A 23,540-nucleotide genomic window follows, 5' to 3' on the forward strand; every position below is an offset into this window, starting at 1 on the left:
CTCTCTCTCTCTCTCTCTCTCTCTCTCTCTCTCTCTCTCTCTCTCTCTCTCTCTCTCTCTCTCTCTGTCAACATACTCACTATCCTGACTAACTGGATACCTGCCTGAGTGCAAGCAACATTTTTCCTCCCCATCAGAACAATATGTGGCTCGTCGCTGTTTGGTTTGTCCGTCTGTGCTTGGCGACAAGCCTCGGAAGCGTCCAGTGTGACATGAGGACACGCCGTCTTTACAATTTCTCCTTCTCGCTGTGCCCTCCGTATGCATTATTTTGTCAGGCGCACTCGTTCGATCATAATTCGGCAGCGAGCGGGAGTTCAATGGGAGTTCAGGCTGCGCCGGGTCCTCAGTGCGAGGCCATGGCCGGCCAGCCGATGAAACGCACACAAACACAAAACCCATTTTGCGTCACATTCCCTCCGCTGGCTTTATCTTTCCCGCATTTGAAGTACACGGCGATATTTTGGGCAGAGTGAATCTTAAGAAAGCCACTAAATAACCCAGAGGCTGGTTTGATGTTTTGCGCTCAAATGACAAAATTCAGTCAAGTGCAGTCAGCGTGAAAAGACAAAGCATGAAGTCAAATACTTTCACGTCGAAAGCTCTTTTTATCTTTGTTTGTAACCATCTTTAAAAAAAATAAATGACTAAATTGTATTTTTGACACTTTGTGGATGTGTCACACATACGCCAAGCAGAAGAGTTTAAATAACGATGCAGATTCAGTAACTAGAATGTTTACACTTTGCTTTGTTATAGACCACATGCAAGTGAGGCAGCAAAAATCTGAGCAATAGCCAGTGCACGAACCGCAATCTAGCGGGGGTACAGCGTAAATCCATTTCACTTTACATGACATGAGGAACCGTTTTGACTTAAGCGAGTGACGATCTATTGTGTTGAAACCAGATCAAATGATGAAGAAAGGGAACCTCGTCAGGTTGAAGGAAGTTCTATCAAGCCGTACCGGGTCAAATGCCACTTTTGTCGAGTGATCTTTCCAACCACGAGTAAACATATCGATTTACTTTTGAGAACAACAGCAGCACACCGAAGCATTCGTCCGCAAACATAAATTAAAGTGACAAGCAACACAAACAGTTTGCTGTACAATGGGCCCAAGTTGTCAACGGGAAGATAAAACCTGACAACCAATGCGTGTTCCGTGTGAGTGCAAACAATTTTTAGAGCCAATAACTAATGCTCGCGTTCCATGTTGGCCCATCACGAGGCTACAAATTTTCAGAAGCAGTTCACGCCAAATGAAAGCAACCGCAGTCACTTTTTTTTTTTTTTTGGGCGGGGGGGCGTTGTTCCACATTGTTGCGCTTGTATTTAACTGTTTGTCATTGGGAACCCATATCGTGCCAGAGCAGCGGTGTCACCAAGTTCAGTCATCAGCCACTGTGAATAGGCTCTCCATTCGCTCGGTTTAGCCATCAACAGATCGCATTACTGACACCACTGAGCTTTTTATGCGGGTGGCCATGTTAAATTGGTTGTGCCATAGCTAATAGGCCTCAGGTTTTCACTGGGAGGGGAAAACTGGGGGCCATTTGAGGATGACGGCCAAGGTTTTGGTTCAGAGGAGGGAATCTGTGTCATGACATCAATCACTTTCTTTGTGGTTTGTCTGTACACCATGCAAAACAGAAAGAGGGGAGGTGCGCAGACGACGACGGCAAGCCTTTCTCATCGGAACCAAGAAATACTTTTCCGCACGTACGGTGATGTTACAAATCCCAAAAAGATACTTTAGGTGTGTATCCAAAGAGAGAAATTTAAAAAAAAAAAGATATATGGTACATTGCGTAAAATAAATTTTTGTTCCAGGTTCATACTTTATTGCGTCCGATAAAGTCCCAAATTTGAGATTAGAGAAAAATGGAAGCGCCCTGATGCCATTCCAGTTCACATAACATAATGAGCGTTCAAAGGCATAACGACTTAACAAATGGGCTTTCGACATGTGGTTTAAGGCAGTTTCTTCATTCTGCATGCTGGCCTCGAGATCAACCAAGTCTGTTGGTTGCATGGTTGCTTGAATCTAAACTGTCAGTGAACTTTGCAAACCAGAAAGTTTTGAAGTGGGGCAAAGTTTTTCTAGGCTGCCCAAACACCTGCCTTTTTGAGGAGCAAAAAAATAACTTACATGACCATTGGCGACCTAAAGATAATCTGACCCGGGGTCAGTTGGATTTGGGTTTGGCTCATAGAGTCAGACAATCCCAAACATGTCCATGTTTTTTTACGACAAAAACACCAGTTTTGTATGCGGGAGCAGAAGGCTTTTTTTCAATGTGGCTCTGTCTCCTGTTTTTTTTTTTTTTTTAAGTGCAGACATTCATTTATCAGGATCTTCTTACTGGAGCCCTGCAAGGTTTGGTGCTTATTGGATGTGTGCGTAGCGATGCTAACTTGCGAAGCGATAGCCATGTATTAAAGTCGAAACAAAATTCATTCCATGACGCTGCTCGGCCTCCGATCAGAACTGGAAGCCATGTTTCCCACAGGGACTTATGAAAATAGAAATCCAGTCGCCTAACTAATTATAGTTTTAACTTTGTGGGGAGAAGTATCACAGGTAGGTGTTTTCAGAGGCAGAATGAATCTTAGAACTTTTTACCTCTAATATGTCACAAACGTGTGAAAAGAAATGTGATATTTTTTGGGCTAAATTAAAAAATATGAAGGAAAAAAAAAAACATGCTAACCTTAGCACTAAAAGTCACGATGCACATCAGTCAGTTTATCACACTCTGTACTTCCACCACTGCGTCACTATAAGTGTCACAAAAAAAGCCCCCACGCCCCCCCCCCAAAAAAACTCCGTAGATTTGATTGTTTGATGCGGTGCAAAGCGCTGCACTCTGTGCAACTTCAACAGTGCGCTCACATGAGCATCGCATGCGCTGAGAGCATCCGTGAGCTAATCTCCAGCGCGCTTGTTGCTCTCCTCGTGGTCCCCTGTGCGCTCTCCTTGCCCGGGAGGAGCCGAGCGGCGCGCTAGGCGGTAGCTGTGACAGTAATTACACAAGACAGCCTCCAACAATAGTGTTGGGCCAACAAAGGCTTCTGCTCCCTCCGCATGAGTTCTGTTTGTCTATTCACACTCACTCAAACTCAAACACACACTCTGCCCGTCTGTTTGCACACACACACACCGCAAAGGAACACGCCTCCCATTGCCGCACGGCTGCCCCTATTTTTACGACAAAAACACCAGTTTTGTATGCGGGAGCAGAAGGCTTTTTTTCAATGTGGCTCTGTCTCCTGTTTTTTTTTTTTTTTTTAAGTGCAGACATTCATTTATCAGGATCTTCTTACTGGAGCCCTGCAAGGTTTGGTGCTTATTGGATGTGTGCGTAGCGATGCTAACTTGCGAAGCGATAGCCATGTATTAAAGTCGAAACAAAATTCATTCCATGACGCTGCTCGGCCTCCGATCAGAACTGGAAGCCATGTTTCCCACAGGGACTTATGAAAATAGAAATCCAGTCGCCTAACTAATTATAGTTTTAACTTTGTGGGGAGAAGTATCACAGGTAGGTGTTTTCAGAGGCAGAATGAATCTTAGAACTTTTTACCTCTAATATGTCACAAACGTGTGAAAAGAAATGTGATATTTTTTGGGCTAAATTAAAAAATATGAAGGAAAAAAAAAAACATGCTAACCTTAGCACTAAAAGTCACGATGCACATCAGTCAGTTTATCACACTCTGTACTTCCACCACTGCGTCACTATAAGTGTCACAAAAAAAGCCCCCACGCCCCCCCCCCCAAAAAAACTCCGTAGATTTGATTGTTTGATGCGGTGCAAAGCGCTGCACTCTGTGCAACTTCAACAGTGCGCTCACATGAGCATCGCATGCGCTGAGAGCATCCGTGAGCTAATCTCCAGCGCGCTTGTTGCTCTCCTCGTGGTCCCCTGTGCGCTCTCCTTGCCCGGGAGGAGCCGAGCGGCGCGCTAGGCGGTAGCTGTGACAGTAATTACACAAGACAGCCTCCAACAATAGTGTTGGGCCAACAAAGGCTTCTGCTCCCTCCGCATGAGTTCTGTTTGTCTATTCACACTCACTCAAACTCAAACACACACTCTGCCCGTCTGTTTGCACACACACACACCGCAAAGGAACACGCCTCCCATTGCCGCACGGCTGCCACTAGCTGTTACAGTTGGCGTCTAACGGGGGACCCCCTTGGCACTGGTTTGAGTAATTCACTTATGGCCTTTTGTGATCCCGCAGGGCTTTGTCGGCCCCCCCAAGCCAATAGAGTCCGACTTCACTCAAGCGAGTTCGATGTCTGTGGCACGAGACGCCAGGCAGGGACAAAGCAAGTGTCATGCCTTTGATTCAAGCAACTAATGAGTTAACTGCGAGGATCCTAAACGCATACGGCGGCGTCTCTATTCATGCTTCTTGACACATACAAGGGATTAGCATGGCTGCCCTATTGTACGGCCCATTACCGGGGAGCGGGCCAACTTACGTGCGTGAGGGTGCGGGGCGAAGGGGGAAGAGTGAGCCGACATGCAACTAGCGCGCAGTTTAGCGCAGATAATAACTACGTTGGAAACGACAAAGGGAATCAAAGAGCTTTTGAAACCCAGACCGGCGTGGAGTGAAAACCAGCATGAGAACATGCATTAAAACACAGTCTCAGGCCACCTGTAAGAGCTCAGAGCTCATCTTCAATGAGTTTTTACGGATTATGTTCTGCAGACAATAGTCGGCCCAGCACGCATGGGCTTCAAAATAACACCATCGAACCAAATTACAACAAAAAAAAAAACGTATGTCCAATCCTGTCTTTCTTTGCTGGATTCTGCATGTACTGTACTTGGGTTTGAGCAAAACACTTTTAAACCGGGCTCCAAAGGAGAATTCATATCACAACACAGATTATTGCTGTATCAACCTCTTTAAAAATTAACAAACGCCTTTTTTGACCAGGTGGAATTCTATTACTGTCGGCGATGAACGTTGGATCCGTTTTCACCCTTCAAAATAGTCCAAGTTGTCATCTAGCAGATGATTCAACAGTAAAAGCCCTTTTTTAAAGGTTCTGGAGAGCAGTCCCAGATCCTGCGCGAGGTTTGTCAGAACACGTTAACGTTTTACAGCGGAAACGTAGATCGCATCCATACCGCTACCTTTGTGCGCACAACTGGTGGCACGGAATGACCGACGTTGCATGCGGAGGAAAGAGGAAGGAGAAAAGCCTGAGCGCTGGCATTTAGCCTGGTCACGCACTCTTCATGAAGCCCACGAAGACAGAGAGGTGATTTTTTTTTTTGCTTTCACAGAGGTCAGTGAAACAAGCAGAAATGCAGAACCCCATCGGGGCAAAGGACGAGGGGGAGGAAATAACAACATGTTAGTCGTGATCAAAGAAATACGCAGAGACATCGAGCTGGCGGGTGAGTGAAGGAGGAGGTGGTGACAGAAGCGATGCGGCGACAATGACGTGACGAACTCCATCGCTTGCCCCGTTTGAAGGTGATCATCGTGCATAAGAGCAAATCTTCCCTCCCTCGACAGCGCGCGGATCGAGAGGTTCCCAAACCATTTACCGCCCGGGTGCTCTTCACCAACACGAGTATAACAGCCGAGAGGCGACGAAACGTCAAAAGAAAAGCGTGGGAATGCGATCGGAGCCCCGACGTCGCGTTTGTCCGCGTTGGCATCGATGCGCGAGCCGGTGGTTTTCGTGCGGCAAAACAACACTTCAGTCCATTTAGCTGCAAGCGCGCGACATTTGGCATTTGGACGCGAAGGCTTTAAACGCACGTCGGAGCATTCAAAAGTGAGGTTGGCCAGAGCGACGAAGAATTCCACTAAACAGTACGTCAGCATTTCTTCACGGCTCGCCACATTGACACTCGAGTTCAACTGATTCCTGGTGATTACTTGCTTGTTGTGCTCCGGGTGACTGGCTCTGGGCTGGGGTCAAACAACAGGAGTGGGGGAGGCGGTGGGTCGATAGGTTTGAGTTCACTTCAGAAAAGATGTGGACAGACGTAACAAATGAGTCACTGAGCTGTGCAGCTAAAGTACTCGTCAGACACCCGCCCGCCGCGTTACGGCCACTTGCGCAAGCTCATGAGCTCTAATGCGGGAGGGAAAACTGCCTTTGTGAAGATAACAATGTTGATCGACTATGAAATGATCAAAAGACAATACGTGAAGGTAGAATCAGTCAATTCCGTGTAGGTTGCAACAAGCCGTGCAGAGAAAATATGCACAAAATTTCAAACCGTTTATACGTCGGTGCAACTCATTCGACAAGCATCAGAGGGTTCAGTCAAATTTTTTATTTTACATTTTATTCTATTTTGTTTTACTTCATTTCGGTTGACCTTATTTTACTACTGTGTATCCGTTTTGTTTTTTTTTTGTTGTTTGGGTTTTTTTTTTTTTTTTAACGACAGCAAAGAACATCCTCCGCACAGTGTGATGAGTTGTTAATTTCTTATTTGAAAAAGATTGGGGAAATTCAGGGACACAGTTTTGCTCAGGTTTACCTTTTCCTAAATAATGGTCCAAAAGAAAGGGACACGTGTTTTTTTTTTTTTTTAATTTGCTACAATCTCTGGTCAGCCGCATGACATCTGTCGCTGATGTTTCGTACGATCATTCTGATGCTATTGGCCTATTTCACGGTTTCAAGCTTTTCCCCACGACCCACCGAAAGGTGCACCATTCTGCCCGAAACGCTGAAAATGTGGTGGCGACATAGACAGTTCTCGGGACGGTTTCAAACTCCTCCCTGTTCCCGTCGAGCCACACATTTGCGTAACACAAAGTTCCATTTGACTGGACTCACAGATTTTGGATCACTTCAGGGCATAAAATGCAAATTTCAGGGTGTCGGAAAGATTATTTGGATCGCTTTCAAATGTCCAAAATGAGTCAAATTGGACCCAAACAGAATGTCAAGGGCTTTTCACGAAAATAACTCTTAGAGCGGTACCACTGGTAAACTTTTCAACCCTAACTTGACGGTGTCGTGCTGTCGAGGGTCAGCGAGAGTTGAGTACAAACAAAGTCCATCGATAATGTGACCCGTTTCACTTTCTCCATCCGTAAGCAAAAATTCCTTTGAAGCATTTCCCCTTTTTTTTTTTTTTGTGGGGGGCTAAAACAAGAGCTCCATTTGTTTTCATTTGTTGCGATCGATTTCCTCAATAGTCACAAAGCTGTCTGCTGTCTGTCGAATGACGTCATGAATGGCGTGGGCCTGCCGTGAGTCTGCCATCCCGGCGGCCTTTCTCTTCCTCTTTTTAAGGCATCTCAGACAATGGCGCACATTCCCTCGCACGCATTTGTCGTACAGTCGCACACGTCATTTGTGACCATTGGTCTACCTGAGTGGTTATGCGCACCCCTTTTTCATCACGTCAAACGGTATGACAGTTGTGTGTTTAATTGAGGGCTTCCAGACGATCACATTCATGTATGTACGCCTCACTGCGACAAGGATATATTTACTCCTCAGGTATTTATTTGAGTGGCAGCATCAGTTAGCGTTGACGGATGGGCTGATAAGTCAAAAGAAAGAGCTTCAATCTGGGAACAAATATAAGCGGCGTTTATGTTCTGTTCCGATCTCGGATTTCATCAACGTGTGTTAAAGCACTTCTTTGGACGGCTTCTATTTTCGACGATGTCGGTGCCGTAGCCCAGCGACATATAGGCAAGACGATGTCTTGATTTCAACCATCATCACATCAATTCATGACTGAAGTTTGTTTGAAATTGGTATTTTGTTTTTCCTTTTTGTTTTTAAATTGACCTGGCTTTTCAATTTAAATTAGCCTCAGGCATGAGCTAGCCCATTGTTTTGCAACCGTCAAGCTCGAATCATTCCGTTTCATTTTGTTTCTACTATAACAGACATACATACCAGGCCAAATGATTTAAAATATGACGGTTTTTCATGGAGTAGAAAGAGCCGCCATGCCTTCTTGGCCAACCATGACCCATTGTTAAAATAGCAACACTGGAACACCAGGTCAGGCCACAACGGCTGAAACGTCAATGGGTTTCAAATAAGCTTCGAAGGAGTGCCAGATTGCACAATTTCTGACTTATTTGGTTGAACGTATTTACTCAGGATCTTGATCTACTGTATACTGTGCCCGACCATACCACGCGACGCATTTCTAAAACTAAACCCATCGCACAATGTACTGCACCAGATCAACCCTTAAACCTACACATACCGTATACTAAACATTTCTTTGTTTTTGTTTTTGACAAAATACAACTGTTTTGAAAATATCAAACGAGACAGCCAAACGGGCAGGCTCCTAAAAGACGACATTCAAGGGGAGAAAAAAAAAAGGTAATTGGGGCAGAAAGACAACTAAGGAGAGACAGTTAATCCTTAGAGTAAATATTTAACAAGCTCAACAATTGCAGTGAAGGCCTGGGCCTAACATGGAAGAGGAGGGAATTTCAGTCGCCCGACACACACACACACACACACACACACACACACACACGCACACACACACGCACATACACACGCACACACACACACACACACACACACACACACACACACACACACACACACACACACACACGTTTTTAAGGGTTTATGAAAAAATAGCTCGGGGATATTTTTGTCTATTCCCTTTATAGAAACGTAGGATTTTTTCCCCTTTTTTTTAAAAGCAAGCAAATATTACCACAAAGGAAATGGAAAGTGACATTTATTGCATGGGTAATGGGGGTGGGGGGGGGGGGTAGTGTGTTTGTATTGTTGATGCCAAGGGTTAATTATTATTGTCAGTCTGATGCACACCATTTATAGGAAAACTCTTAAAAAAGGCACATCTTGTGCTCAGACCAAAGTCTCTCAAATCTGTGCTTCGCCACATAACAACTTCACAAAGTCCCTCCAGTGGACATAAACCAGAAGTACATGAGCGTCAGTGAAATCAAATTTGATTCGGTCCTCATATTGGTGAGCAAATAAGAAGCGCGAGGAATATCACCGGCGCCACAATGTGATTGTTGTTGTCAAATATAGAAGGACGCGCGCTCCGTGCCGAGTATATCCAAAGGTCAGTGGAGAAACAACTCCAAGGAGAGGGCGGCCGGCGCACGTTGCAGATTTATAATGAAGCAAAGGCCTCGGTTCCAGTCCAACTAATTATTTTCATTAGTGGAGCATCAAACGACAAGTGAGCCGGTCAACCGGCGCCGCTGATAAGATTTCTGACAGAAGTAGAGCAACTCAACAGAGAGCCCTTGATGAGCGTTCAAAGCCAAGCTCCTAAAATGAGTCCAGATCTTCGATGTGACATGCAGGCATGTGGCGTGCATGCAAGAATCCGCAAAGGCTCCACAACAAGAGCAAAACCGGACCCTCCGTCACTTTCGACAGCTTGCCACCGCACCTCTCGTCACTTTCGCACACTCCACTGAGCTGTCATTTTCCGAGCCTTCCCTTCACGACACCGTCAACACCTCCCGTCGCGGCTCTTCCCCCGAGGCGATGCTTGTCGTCTTTACCTCTGCGTGAGCTGTCGCCCCGGAAAGGCACATTTAATAAGTCCGATTAGCACCTGTACTGCAACTTTGCGTGATGGCTAAGCTAAATGAGTAGAACGGGTGGGTGAGCAGGGTGGACGTTTGTGTGAAAACTGCGCTGCCTGCCACTCCCACTCAGTGGATGTTGCGGAAAAATAAGCACAAATAAATCAGTTCAGTTAAGTCCAAGCTAAGGGTTCCTTAAAATGTCTAAAAACCAACCCTAAAACGTGCATCATAAACTTGAAATTCACTTTTGTCTTTGATAGTGTTGTTCTTTCAAACTGCAACAACAGAATTGCTCCAGTTGCTCGCCGACTCCTCTCAAGCAAGGTGAAAAGACAACCTCACTATTGTTTCCTTCGAAGAAAAGATGTTTCTGTGCTTCAAAGGCATTCCAAACCTATTTAAAAGTGGATTTCCGAGCGCGGAAAGGGCGGGAAAGCAAGCGCGGGCCTGAAAATAACGTTTTCATTACACCGCCGGCCTACAAAACCCAAAGGGAAGATGGGGATTTGGGGTCGGTTTCCTGGCAGATCAGAGCTCATCGTGTTACTGTCAGTCACATCCTATAGAAATCATCTGCACTTGTCTGATCCCCCATCGAGAGTCATGCCGAATGAAATGGCGACGCAGGAAGGCCGCGCAGGAAATTAATCATACCAAACTTAATTGCTTCTTCCTTTCAACACTCGCAAGGCTGATCGAGGCCTAAAGCAAATAGTCATTAAAACAAAAAGACATTCGCATTCAGGTGTGTAGCTATCCGATGATAACCTCCATAGCGCATTTAAGTATTTGACAAACACTCCAACAAAAGTTGGCTTTCTATATTGCCCTTGAGAAATGATAACAAAAAAAAAAAAAAAAATTCGTTCTTAAATTCAGACCATCCACCAAATGATTGAGACGTGACTTGATCTCGTAATAATGGCAAAAACTGGAAGAAAAGTCACTTTTCTCAAGCGATATGCATTGTGGACCACATATTCTGTGGCCTCCTGGATTGTTTTGCATGATTTTTAATTGCCGGAAATGTCGCGGGCCGTATGAAATATGACAACAGTGCACCTTTATTTAAGAAAGAAAAGGCTTTTGAAATCTTGAATCACTCTAACTAAAAACATGTGCGAGCAAACAGCATCAATGGTAAAGGCATCTTAAAATGGAGTGTGCGCTTTCTATATGTGCTCTCCTGATTGGTTGAGCAAACTCCTTCAGTTTAGGCGGACAGATTTTGCCCCCCAAAATGTCCTCAAAAACATATGGAACATTGTGCGCTCATTATGCTACTTGCTGTGTGTCTAAAACCCGCTGTGTTCTTTGAGCTAGACACGCACAAGTCCTTGCAAGTGTCATCCCCTTTACCTTGGAAGAAACTCTTGACGCGGAGGTAGGAAACTGCAAGGCGCAGCACAGACAGTTTGTCCAGTTTGGAGATGACATCCGGCGGGAACGGCAGCAGGCTGGCCAGCCGGTCCAACTCGGCATTCAGCCTGTCCCGGTGCCGCTTGGACGGGTTCGTTTTCTCATTAGCAGACGACGGCTTCCTGGTGAGGTGAGCCGCACATGCACGGGGAGTCAGTCAAAGATTTGGAAATGAAGTCACGGCAAAAAATATTTTTGGAGCTTTTCACCCATTCCAACGTGTCACTCGTGTTGTGTGTATGTGTGTGTGTGTGTGTGGTTTTTTTTTTCTCACAAACTTGCCTAGACTTGGAAACATGGTGACAAGCGGTCAGAAACGGTTTGTGCACGCAACTGTTTTGGGCAAAGCTAGTTTCAAATCATACAATAACAACATGACATTTTGACTTTTTTTTTTTCTTTTTCATAAAGCTGACACTTTTAGCTGTCCGAGCACTGATGATCTTGCTCTACAAGATAAAATGATCAATTATTAGAAGCACTGGCATGTTTTGAAAGGTTGGCCATAAATTGATGGAACAAAAAAACTTCTTTTTTTTTTTTTAAATATGAGTTGTTGTTTTTGGCAGAGACACATGATCATCTCTGCAAATGCTCCTGCCTTCGAACTTTTCCTGCAGCCTTTCTCAGTGCACCACACAAAACTGTTTTGTTCTTCCTCCAATAACAGCAAATGTCTTTACAGAAAAAAAAATGATTTAAGAACTACAATATGGTTGTCCTGAATGGCATGAATTATATATTTGTAATGACTGGGGCTTTTTTTTTTCCTTAGTTCAACTCAACAACCCTACAGACAACAATTTTTTGGTGTTTTATTTTGTTAGCGTACTGGTGCATGCAATTTTTTTTATCCATTGCATTTATGTCGACGTGCAAGATAACTAAGTTACTGCTTAAACGTTTAACTAAATAATACTGAATTATGCCATTCGACTCAGGGTTGATATATACTTTCGATAAATGAAACAAAAAATAATAATAATTGATGGCATATGATACGTCACTGGAGGATTTTGCTTGATTATTAAAACACCTTAAAAATGTGGTGCATGAAACTGTATCATTGTATTCCTTTTTTTGTCACCTTTTGATGACAATTTCTGAAAATTGCATGCTTTACAGATTTAATAGTTATGAAAGGAGCAGACATGTTTGGGTGGTGGCTGTGGGGGGGTCATATGTTGTATATATTATAAAGTGTCAACACCACGATACACACACAGAACCTCTTGAGCCTGCAGCTACAAAACAAGTACATTCAAAGACAAGAACATACAAATTACATGCAGGCGAAAAAAAGTCATGCGATCTGCAAACAGACATGAAAGCTGAAGCAGAATACCACATTTGCTTGCATCTTATATAGTCAAATGCATTCGTGCTGTTTGGCTGACATGGGTCGAAATGTCATCATAGCTGCAACGTGTGTATAAGACCATTGATGTGTCACTCAATTGCAAGCCTCCTAATCAAGCGAGCATCCACCAATGCGCGTGTTTTGTTTTTTTTTTCAAAATTATAAAATATGATTCTTAACTGCTTTTGGACGGGCTTCCTCCGCTTCCTGCCCGCGTACATGCAGTCTCCAGGAGGGATCATGATCTTGCGCTCCGTGGAGATAACAGGTGCGCTGTGGAAGGAGACACATACATACAAAAACCCACGGGGGGACTTTTCAACCTTCCATGTGGCTGCCAGTTTGTTTTGAGACTCACAGCATGAGAGAAAAGTTGGGTTCAAACACTTTCAAACTCAAGTGGCTTATTTAGACACTATCTGCAGTGAACTACCGAAGAACGGAGTTTAGGTAAATAACATACCAACTACTCATTAGTTCGAAATGGAAAGTTGCGGCATAACAAGTCAGAAAAGCAAAATAACATATTAATAACCTCAATAAAGCTGATTAGAAATAAAGTGCAACTCACCCAGACACGCTGTGGTTGTCAGTTAAGTCCAGTATAGTATTGCAGTGGAGTCACATTAAGCACAAAAAAAGAGAGATGCGTCCCGGGGCCGGGGGGTGTACCCACCCAAGAGTGGCAAGTGATAAATCCACGGGAAAATCAAATCAATCGAAAAGCTCCGAGCTGATGTTTTCGTCAGCTTTGTACTGCTCGCGGCAGATGTTGCCTGATGCTTTATACCCAATTGAGTCGCCTTCACTTCCTCGCCCTTCAGGTGGCGGATTCCTCTGAATGACATGTCGAGCTCTTCGCACGCAACTCCGCCTCACAAACAGAGCGCGCGCACACACGCACGCACACACACAGACGCTCATAAGCATACTAGCTTCACGAGGTTTATGCTGCTTTCAGGTGATGTCCGCATATTGGAAAAAATACTATACAGTGCCGTGCTTGTTGATTTTGAGTCCAATTTGTGACACATTAACTTCAATGCCTCAGTAAAACACTGAGAGTTTTTACGTTTAAAACACCTTGAATGAACATGGGGGAAACGTAACATAACAAGTCAAGTTTTATCTCAGCTTTTTCCATTGAACTTCAGTGACATTACAGCACTCCAAAAATGGCAAATAAAAATTATATGATGTATTGTTAAGGACATTTTTGATGATAAATCACTCGTTTTATCTTGAAATCCTAACCATCTAAGGATAGTTTGGGTTTTAACTGGATTCACGTGAAGCGGGCATCAGCCCAAACCGACCCAGACGCTGTACGCACGCGCGTACGCAAACGGAGAGCAGCTTTAGGGGAGGGGTCACACGCTAGGGGCAGTCCAGTCGTTAACGTGCACATTCAAACTAGGGACTGTCTGCGGTCGGGAATGCCAGTTACGAGAAGGAAGATTTTTCTGCCGCTGCGAAACTGGTTTTACGAGGAAATTCAGTATGCACGTACGCGATCCTTTGCCGAAATGGACTTATGTTGTCGAATTAATTTGATCTGCAGGGGATTTTTAAACGTTGGCTGGCGACACTCGGAAGTCAGGTTTTAGTAACTCGTCAAATTCAATGAAGAGGGGAGCATGGGACGGAAGCTACATTATTAGCCTTCAAAACAAGAGCAAGATGGAGAAAATACACTGAATAGTTTTGTTTGTCGAGGAAACGTTCTCGCCACTGACTATTACTACCGTTGTTGGCCATGATATTTGAACATTGATGATTCCAATAGAATATATTTGACCAATTTCACGTTCATCCGATGATTTAGTCTTGGCGTGTCAACATTTACAGGAAATACAGTTTTCGCCCATCCCTTTTGCGCCTTGACCACAATTGTATTTTTTAAATAATATTTTAAAAACTGTTTTATATTTTATGATTTAACTCTCAGGCCTTGTTCGGTGTTTCTCCCCTTTTAACTAACTCGTGAGCAATTTTAAGATTTGTTAATGATTTTCGCTTCTTTTACTACTTGGGAATATTCTAAAATATTCCGATTATTCAAACATTCATTTCACATAATTTTGCTTCATATTCCAATTTGTTTGCACAACGTACAGGGTATAAGGCAAACTGAAAAAATGAATATTCTTTTTAAAATTCTAAGTACAGTCCCATTTCTTAAATTACTTTGTTAATACGACAGTCCTTACAGTCAGCAAAGGAAGCTTCTACTTCTTAAATTAAAAGTACATTTTTCTCCATGCTCAGCAGAGGGTATCTCCATTTACTAAAATCAAAATTGCGTCATTCCTTTGCTCCGTTGATGTGTTGTTAACGATCTGTTATAAAAGTGTCCACGATAGAGCAAAAAAGGTGGCTTGTCATTAACAGCATATTTTTGAGTTAGAAATTATGCAATCAGAGAAAAATGCACACTTTGGAAGTTGCATTAAATTTACACTCGCAGCTATTATCTTCAAAGCGTGCCACTGAAATCTCTCGGACCTTGCAAATTCAGGGGAAAAACATTTAAATTGACAGTGTACTACACTGCCCTCTGCTGTCCTGATGTGTATTCCACGACAACACATGCAAAGAGACGTCAATGATGACAATGATGACAGACAGATGTCGTTTGACTCTTGGCATCCACGCTTCATCAGTTGAATGCCTTGATAGAATGAGAAACTACATCAGGACGTGACGGGACAGGTGTGAACATGCTGGCATCTGTGATGGAGAGCGCACCTATGCGCTACGCTGCAAGCAAAGTGTGGCTCCCGTTGCCACCGAGAAAAGTAAAAATACATCTTAACACGATCATTGGCTTTTTAAAGCGAGAGGGATGCTTTGGTATCAATATAAATCCCCTGGCACTGCCATCCAAGATGCCATCTCGAGCAGACGACGCCCTGCCGACGCTACTTGGATCCACCTTTGCATGCAACTGCGTGTGAGTGCACAGGGGACAATGGACAAAGATAGCTCACACACTGGTCAGAGCAAATTCAACAGCAATAAAATTACCCTTAAATGTACTTCCTTCCCTCTGAAATGAAGACACGGAAATGAAAATATCTCAAAATGTGATTCCTTTGTGCAGGTGCTACAATGTTTCAACATGAGTGGAAACAGAGAAACAGCAAATACTGCAAAGATGCCTTAAGCAATCCCTGGCGGCAACTTGACTCTCTGTTCTAAGGAGGGATGTTGACAGTGAAATGAGGTGAGGTGAAATGAGCCAGCAACTGTTTATGCTAACAATATGCTGGCCTGAGACAAATGTGCTCAGTGGGTGTTGGACACAGCTGCTAATAACCAACTTTCATGGATGCGTACAAGTGTTGACAGCGTGGCGGGAAACAAGTCACAAGTCTTCTGGGATACTCACACACACAATGCAGGAAAGCCACTGCCCAAGATCAGGCTCATGTGACCCCAAAAATGTTGTGAGTGTTGCATAGCCAGGGGCAAAATGAATTTCAAAAGACAGTTTTTTAATATATTCCAAGTACATTCAGTTTCGGAGAAAGTTTGAATGAGAGGCCCCCTGGAAAATGTTACTTATATTTAGACTCTAGCTCTAAAATACACAAAAAAAAATAATAAAAATATGAAAGCACCTTCATGTTTATTTAATTCACAACTGAACTGTCTGTTACCAAAGAACTCCATCATGACAGAAAATACTCATACAAGCATCCCAGTACCGGTATATCTTTTTCTCCTCCTCCCTTTATTGTCCTCACAATTGCACTTTTTTTTTTTGTCACGGTTTTGCCATTGAAAACTTCCTGACAAACTTAGAACCTGCTGTGTCTATCACATTTTCTCAGTCAGTATATTTGTACCGGGACTTGTTTTTACATTCTGTAGTAACTGTGCCACACCTTCGCCGCTTGAGTGTCCATAGACGTAGGGGTCAACGGGATTTGAGGATTAATTTCAGTGGTTTACAGTCCATTTCAGAGTTACCTCTTACTGGAGGAACGAACCTGGTGCCTCATCCAGTTAGCTGGAGCTGAAGTGGAAAAATGGGGTTAAAACAGTCATTACCGGGTCATAGCCGATTCATTTCCTTGTTCCTACTATCATGTAAATTCATTCATTGCTCGAACGTTATTGCTTTTATGAGAGAAAAAAAACTGCAAATAGGTGAGTTTCTCTGTTACCAAGGATATGTAAAAAAAAAAAAAATGTAACTATGGTGATGCGAATTCTACTGAAATTCGGCAAGGTTCACTGTAGTAATGTCATAATGAAATATTTGGATTGAAACCACTTCTTGGCCAAAAATATACAATATTAAAATTAAAAACAATAATGACATGGTGGTCGTGGCTCAAAGGCTTCTTCACGAGGTCTGAATCCCCGCAATCCATTTGTCAATTCATCACTATTGAGCAAGACAAGAAAGATGAACATTCCCTCAAATGACGAAATCTTTCAGGGAGGAAACACTCACAGCGCGGCTCTCCAGGCGGTCTCGGGTTACTGGCACTGCTGCCAAAGGATGATTGGAAGTTGTGAATGGTTTCTTGCAGGATTTGCCTTTCTCTGCCCTGAACGAGGCACACAAGTTTGATTTACGCACTCTCAGGAAAGGATGATGACATCTTTTGTCCAACTGCAATGATCCATCACGTGTGAAAACGTTTTTCTTATAATTTGGTGTGAGAGGAGATTGAACGGCAAACGATTTTCCGTTGAACTCATTTGTGTACCTTCCCAGCGTTAAGCTCTGATATGGCCGCCAAGATCTGTTGTCTCGGTCCATCCGTTTTGATGCCAAGTTCTCTCAGGTCTCCATCAGTTAGTGTCAAAAAAGCTTCCATATCCACCTAATGAATGACAAGGAAAAACGGAAAAAATTCCCGGCCGGTCGGATAAGCGTATCTGCAACTATGGCCTTTTTACGCACAGCAATTTAACGTCGCCAAGCATGTTTTTGTCATTACAACTTAACCCTTACGTTCTGCTTTGGTCAAAATAAGCAAAACGATTGTGTGCGTGGTAAATGAACAGTATGCAAGGGTTAAGACTAAAATCTTTGCATTGGGCAAACATTTTAAGTAAGTGTAGAAGAAAGGAATAAGTACCTCCTGTTCCTCAAAAATGGGCTGATATTTTTCCAAGGACAGTTTCTTTAAGATACTTGATAGCTCATCTGAAAAATCCAAACGATAACAAAGTAGACGTTTATTTCATGCTTTCACGTCATGTCGACGATGTTTCATTACCTTCATCCGTAATGGTTCCGCTGCTGGAGCCGCCGCTGCTCTTCGAGCGAGGATGGGAAGAAGCCGAGGACAAAGAATCTTGCCCACCAGGAGGCTTAGGGGTGGGCGAAGGAGACGGGGTCAGAGTGGGCGATGTGCTCTTAGAGGTGGATGAATTTCCAGACTGAGGCCTCCTCTTCAAATCCATCTTCTGAAAGGAATGAAGAATGTTTTGTTAGTTATAATGGGTGCATCTACCCCGAATTAGAAAACAAAAGGCAGTGTACGACTGAGTAGCAAAACGTGAGTGACTACCACTGACCTGAACTAAAATAATGGCAACGTTGCATTTGGGGTCTTCTATTTCACAAATCTATACGACTGATCAGTCCTCACGTCGGTCTGATATACTAACTCGTTCTGTCTGGGTCCAATGATATCGAAGGCTTTGTTTACACTTTAACCAACTCGCTACACAAATAAAACGGGATTCTGACCCTTCTTGAGGAGATGTCAGAGGTCAGCAGATTGGGGTGTGAGGAGGTGTCAGGGAGGCTGGGATCAGGTGCTGGCATGCCGGCGGTGGCGGAAGGAGTTGGACTTAGAGTTTGACTGTGCCGTTTCTCAGGAGGTTGAGTCTTCACATCAATCAAGCCGGCAGCCTTCTTCCGCTGGGCCGCTATCTGGGCGAGAACACCGTCTGCACTGCCCCCTAGTGGAAAAAAATGTGAATACTCCATTGTGAAAGATACAAAATATGAGTTGCGTGGATATGTCAATGTCCTTAATTTCCAGCTTGAGGTGTATCAGTACGCCGTTTGTCCTCACGAGTAAGACAATTCAGCAAAGTAGTCGCACGACTAATTTAATACTCCGTGGACCGTAATTTGGATATCAAGGATGTCGAATACACAAACAGCTTTCCGTAGCGATGCGTTTCTGTGACCATGTGAACCTGAGCGGTTGTGCGTGTCCCGATTGAGCCCTGCCACGCCATTGGAACCCCCAGAGGAGTGAGGCGAGTGGTAGTGGCCAGAATTGGAAGGAGATGAGGACGAGGGCCCTTTGGGAATGCCGGGAAACTTCATGGACCTGCTCACCACTCTACTGATTGATGTCTAGATCAATAGAGAGGGGAAAAAAAACAAGCAATAAAGGATTTGAGCAGATAAAAACTCCTTATCTTTCTCGCATAATAACACTCACAATATCAGAGTTGCCGCTGCTGTTCAACTTTCTCTGTGGAGGCATAGGAAGCCGGGATGCTTCGCCTTTTCCCTCCCTGAGGAGGTGCGAGCGGTCCGAGTTCCATGATTCGAAGTTGGATGGGGGCAGGAAGGGCGGGATCACTGCCTTCAGCTTGTCATTAGGTAGCCGGGCCAGGGGAGCGCCACTCCGAAGCTGAATGCGAAAAGCACAATGTCGGGAGCACTGAAAAAATGCAGACCTCTTATCCCAAATATGATGAAATTATTAACGCGCTCACTGCAACCAAATTGAATTCGGCACATTCTTCTAATTCTCATGCCATTTTTCATATCGAGCACCTTCATGTACTATAAACCCTCAGTATGATTTCCTGAAAGAAAATATTCCTACCATTGTGGTAATTAGCATGTCCTCCTTTTCTGACGACGCCCTGCAGAGACCTGAGGAGGAAAGCGACACCACATTTACATGAGAATATCATTTTACGGATGCTTTTTGGTGACTCTGGCCTCTCGACTCTCACTCCTACATTTCTGTGGCTTACCTGTGTCTTTGCTTTTGACTGCCCAGACGGCGCCGATGTCACTTCCTCCCTGGGCACCAGTGGGGGCCACAACAGCGTTGACGGAACCAGCAGGTTTTGCATCAGCTTTCATCGTGGCGTCCAAAGACGTCTCCGCGTCGTCAGGGAATGGAGCCAGTCGATTGGACAAAAGGCCGTGCCTCAGGGTGTGAGTCAGCTTCAGCCGCCGGAACCGATTTGACATCCTATTCCACCAGGACTGGAGATGGTGTTGCAGCCCAGCATGTCCATTTGTGGGGTGTGTTCATTATTTAACTCATTCATCTTTGCGGTTTCGAATTTGCAAATTCAAAGATCTTTTTATTATAAATGCCATTAATCCCCCCCCCCCCCCCGAAAAAAATCACCACAAAATGTTTTGGATGGCAAGGCACCACTGTACTGCCATCATAGGGAGTATTTATAATTGATTTAATGGCATATGAGAGCAACTAAATGGCAATGACCAAAAAATATATATATATTTTAAAAAAACCTCACCTTGAGGCCTCCTTTGTCATCAGGTGGCACAGGAGCATTGTTGAGGGCAAGCCTGCCTTTGGAATGACCGACGGAATTCCTGCCACGGTGTTTGGACCTCTCCTTATCCACTTGCATACACACCGATGCTAACAGACGCACCAGCTCGGTGTCTGACAAAACAAACCCAAGATAAAAACAATGAACGGTAATCTGTAATTCAAGCACAAACTCAAAAATGTGTGTGTGTGGGTGGGGAACAGTAATTTCCTGAAAAAATAAAATACAAAGACATAGTAATAACATTTCATATTAAGTATACTGCTGTAGAGTAAGTACGACTATTGTAAATTCACACTGAAAGACAGCCTGAAGCAGTCTGAAGATGACCTATTCTGTATGATTGCATACACAACAATAAAATCATGTTGTTGCTTTCAGTCAAAAAAAAAAATCAATGTTAATTGCATTACTTAATCCATAGCCGTGGATACCTGGATCATTCAGCAGCATGACCAAATCAAAAGCTGTGTATCCATTCTTTGCTCGAAGGTTGACATCAGCCCCTTGAGTCAAAAGGTATTTGACAACATCTTTATTTCTGAATGTGGAATGTGGGAGAAAAAAAAACATAATCCGACATCATCAAAAAAAAAAAGTTTTCCATTGTGATTTTATAATTAACCATAGACAGACATCATCCTCACTCATATTGTGAAATTTGGAGTGGCTCCTGCTCACCCGTGATACGTGGCCTGCATCAAGGCCGTCCACCCGTGGACTCCATCTTGTTTGTTGACGTCGGCCTTCTTGTCCACCATGAGGTGCACAACTTCTAACTGGCCGCTCACTGCCGCCATCATCAGTGGCGACGCTCCCTCCTGATTGGAGGAATTCACCTGAGTGGGATCTTCTTCCAAAATTTCTTTGACTAGCTGGGAATTTCCTGAGCATAGACACAGGGGGAAAAAAAAACAACTTCTAAACAATCCGTAAACGTATATTTAGAAAGGTAATCACTTCAACATACCCAGTTTGAGGGCGCTGAACACGTCTGGCCTTCGTCTTTCATCATCTGGGAAGAAACAATCAAGACTAAGGTGAGATGCCTTGTATGTGCACATGTGCAGCACTTGAAAAAATACTTTCCAAAACTGGGGTATTTTGAAACCATGAAAACAAACATTTTCAAGACTTTCCAGTTCCCTTCCAAACCTTGGGTGTTATGAATCACCAACGGCATACATTCCCCTGGTGAAATACTAAACCACTGATGCAGAGAAGCACCAAAGCGGTTGAACGTACTGGGGAAGCGTTTCCCACCTTTGCTTTCGCTTTCACGTAAGCGTTAACTGCCGTAAAGGCCGATCTCGGCAACACGCAAAAAGAAGGGAACAATGACAGCGCTCCTGCAGTACAATGCTTTGTGTTTATGTGACGTATGCCGTTCGTTGCACAACTCTCTTCCCCTAAGCCGTCATGGGGGCTATAAAGGACCATGTGAAAAAAATGTAGATATATATTTTAAATATACTGTAGTGGGGTTTTTTTTAACATGACAACCCCACTCTACAAAATGTAGTTAATGGAAATGAATGGTGCAATTTTGGAGTATCTGCAAAGAATACAACAGTATGATATCGAAAAACAAAAAATATTTTTAGAAGCTAACTTAAAACTACCAGCACGGCATGATGCTTGGAAAAAGAAAGGTCCAGAAAAAGAAGTCATACCAGTCTGTGGTCGTACAGTAGTGATGGAATCCAGGTAAGCCTTGATCTCTCTCTGTTTTAGCTGCATGGCGAGTTCAAATGCCGTCTTGGTCAACACATTAACCTGGTCCGGATCAGCGCCGCGCTCCACCAGCTGCTGGGCCACAGACACCTTGCGGAGAACACGACTCGATTTGTCATCGTTTCTTAAAACTCGAGCGCACTAAAAGTGCACGAAAGGCCCGACCTTCCCACTCAACACAGCCACCATCAGGGGACCCCAGCCGGTGGTCTTCTGTGCAAAACTGACGTCTGCGCCCCACTCCAGCAGCAGACGCACTGTGGCTTCGTGGCCGTGCTGAGACGCCACCATCAGTGCTGTAACATCCATGAAATCGCGCACGCCACCTCCTGCGCAGCCTTCGCCGGCTCCGAAACCGACCGCGCTGCGCAGGGAATGCATGCACAACATGAAACGTTCCACGACATATTTCTGCACATTTTGCGCAAATTACTGTTAGCTACAAGGTTTCTTCAAATAACTCAATCACCAATTAATCACACTCTACATAACTGTTCGAAATGTACAATAAAATATTTGTTTTTCAAGTTTTTCATACACTTGTTAATCAACATGAAAGTGAAAGAAATATTAATAATAATAATTTTGTGACTAGTGCACATCCATTTGACCGTGAGAGACGACAGAGTGGCCAAACCTGCAGCTGTTGTTGTTATTTCCATTGGAGACTGCCTCTGCAGCCGCTGCCAGATGATCAAAGTCGTCGACGAAGGCGTCGCTCTCCAGGAGAAGCTTCACGACATGCGTGTGTCCCCCACGCGCGGCCATAGTCAGGACACTTGCACCCAGCCTGTTCCGTCCATTCATGTCTGCCCCATTCTCCAGTAGGATATGGGCGACGGTCAGGTGACCAAATCTAAGGATGCAAAGAGACACAGAGGATAGATTACTGTTATAGTGTAAAACAATTGTAGATCTAAACCTTGCCTGTGCAAATGATAGATTACTATATATTGGGGGATGTTAGATGACTATTTTTTTCATACTGATACCAGTATGAGTGTTAACTCATTGAGTACTAATACTGTGTACCAAAACATGTATTACTTTTGAGAAAAATGTTCATTTCAGTTTTTTTTCGCTTATGTATCAGTGAATGGTATCGGAAGTCTCCAGGAGTACCCGATACCTTAAAATAAGGTTAGAATAGGCTTGATACCGAAGCCTATGTATCGGTAGTCGCCCATCCCTAGTGTATATGAATCATTTTGCAGTAACTGGAATTCTTGATTCAGATGTTGGATGTGTCAGCCCACCTGGCAGCCTGCATGAGGGGCGTCCAGCCATAATTGTTACGGCTGTCCACTGAGGCTCCCTTTCGAAGCAAAAAACGGACCAAGTTTTCATGACCGCTGGCCGAGGCAAACTGCAGGCCGGTGTTTCCCTCCTCGTCCGTGCAGTCCACCGGTACAAGAGACAACAACAAGTCTGCCGTGTTGCACTCCGAGCCCGCGTCCGAGCGCAGTCTGCTCTGCCTCCCAGAGTCTTTCGAGGCTCCGGGCTCCAGGATCCCCCGAGCCGTTTCGTAGTCCCCCTCATCGCAGGCACGTAGAAGAAGCAGCGAGTTCGCGGGGACGCCGAAGTTCATGTCCGCCTTCGTTAGTGTTAACCCGCCCTCATTCAACTTTTAGATTATCAGCAAGAAGAATTTCAATTTTTTCCTCTCTCACTCGGCCTGCGTTTGGACCGCATGATGCGCAGTCTTGTGTCGAAGCGGGACAGCAACAAACTTCAGAAATTTCTCTTCGTATTATTCGGTCATAAAAATACCCACAAGCTCTCGTTTTGTAGAAAACTGGTGACTTTGGTTTACCACCGGTTAACACTGCCCTGTTGCCCGTTACTTACTTGGTCAAGAATTGTCTGGCTCGCATCATTTACTCGAAGATTATTTCCGGTTTCATTTCAAAACAAAACAGACCTTTGAAACTTGCAATTGATC

General features: G+C 44.2%; 2 protein-coding genes and 1 long non-coding RNA gene across 3 annotated transcripts in view; 1 reads left to right on the top strand and 2 right to left on the bottom strand.

Moving 5' to 3' along the window:
• ahrra (aryl-hydrocarbon receptor repressor a) overlaps positions 1-13,203 on the bottom strand; it is a 57,903-nt gene extending 44,700 nt beyond the window's left edge. Inside the window, exons 1-3 of the mRNA XM_019857493.1 lie at positions 12,906-13,203; positions 12,515-12,607; positions 10,915-11,096 (exon numbers count right to left, since the gene is read on the bottom strand). Coding sequence (XP_019713052.1) covers positions 10,915-11,096; positions 12,515-12,576 — 244 coding nt within the window. The 5' untranslated portion in view covers positions 12,577-12,607; positions 12,906-13,203. The remainder of the gene's footprint in view (positions 1-10,914; positions 11,097-12,514; positions 12,608-12,905) is intronic.
• A 2,861-nt stretch (positions 13,204-16,064) lies between these two features.
• anks6 (ankyrin repeat and sterile alpha motif domain containing 6) lies at positions 16,065-23,484 on the bottom strand. The gene is made up of 18 exons (XM_019857528.1): positions 22,855-23,484; positions 22,236-22,454; positions 21,764-21,962; positions 21,538-21,688; positions 20,835-20,879; positions 20,546-20,750; positions 20,299-20,405; positions 19,826-19,977; positions 19,307-19,544; positions 19,153-19,202; positions 18,760-18,954; positions 18,509-18,671; positions 18,051-18,265; positions 17,575-17,764; positions 17,434-17,501; positions 17,059-17,175; positions 16,800-16,896; positions 16,065-16,355 (listed from the first exon to the last, which is right to left on the bottom strand). Exons 1-18 carry the CDS (start codon positions 23,184-23,186, stop codon positions 16,306-16,308), a joined length of 2,793 nt encoding a protein of 930 aa, XP_019713087.1. The 5' UTR covers positions 23,187-23,484; the 3' UTR covers positions 16,065-16,305.
• Positions 19,400-20,258, top strand: LOC109507831 (uncharacterized). Its single transcript, XR_002166544.1, has 2 exons — positions 19,400-19,493; positions 19,849-20,258. It is a non-coding gene; the product is annotated as an uncharacterized LOC109507831 (long non-coding RNA).
• Positions 23,485-23,540: the final 56 nt, after the last annotated feature.

The sequence above is a fragment of the Hippocampus comes genome, unplaced genomic scaffold (assembly GCF_001891065.2).
Source record: "Hippocampus comes isolate QL1 unplaced genomic scaffold, H_comes_QL1_v1.1 scaffold293, whole genome shotgun sequence".
NCBI classification, from domain to species: Eukaryota; Metazoa; Chordata; class Actinopteri; order Syngnathiformes; family Syngnathidae; genus Hippocampus; species Hippocampus comes.

What these genes read in the sequence shown, in the direction of transcription:
- anks6 (XM_019857528.1), bottom strand. Translation starts at nt 23,186, where the DNA reads ATGAACTTCGGCGTCCCCGCGAACTCGCTGCTTCTTCTACGTGCCTGC. An exon ending in CATGCTGCTGAATGATCCAG is followed by an intron (nt 19,978 to 20,298) that starts GTATCCACGGCT and finishes TTGTTTTGTCAG; the next exon opens with ACACCGAGCTGGTGCGTCTG. An exon ending in CTGACATCTCCTCAAGAAGG is followed by an intron (nt 17,765 to 18,050) that starts GTCAGAATCCCG and finishes CATTCCTTTCAG; the next exon opens with AAGATGGATTTGAAGAGGAG.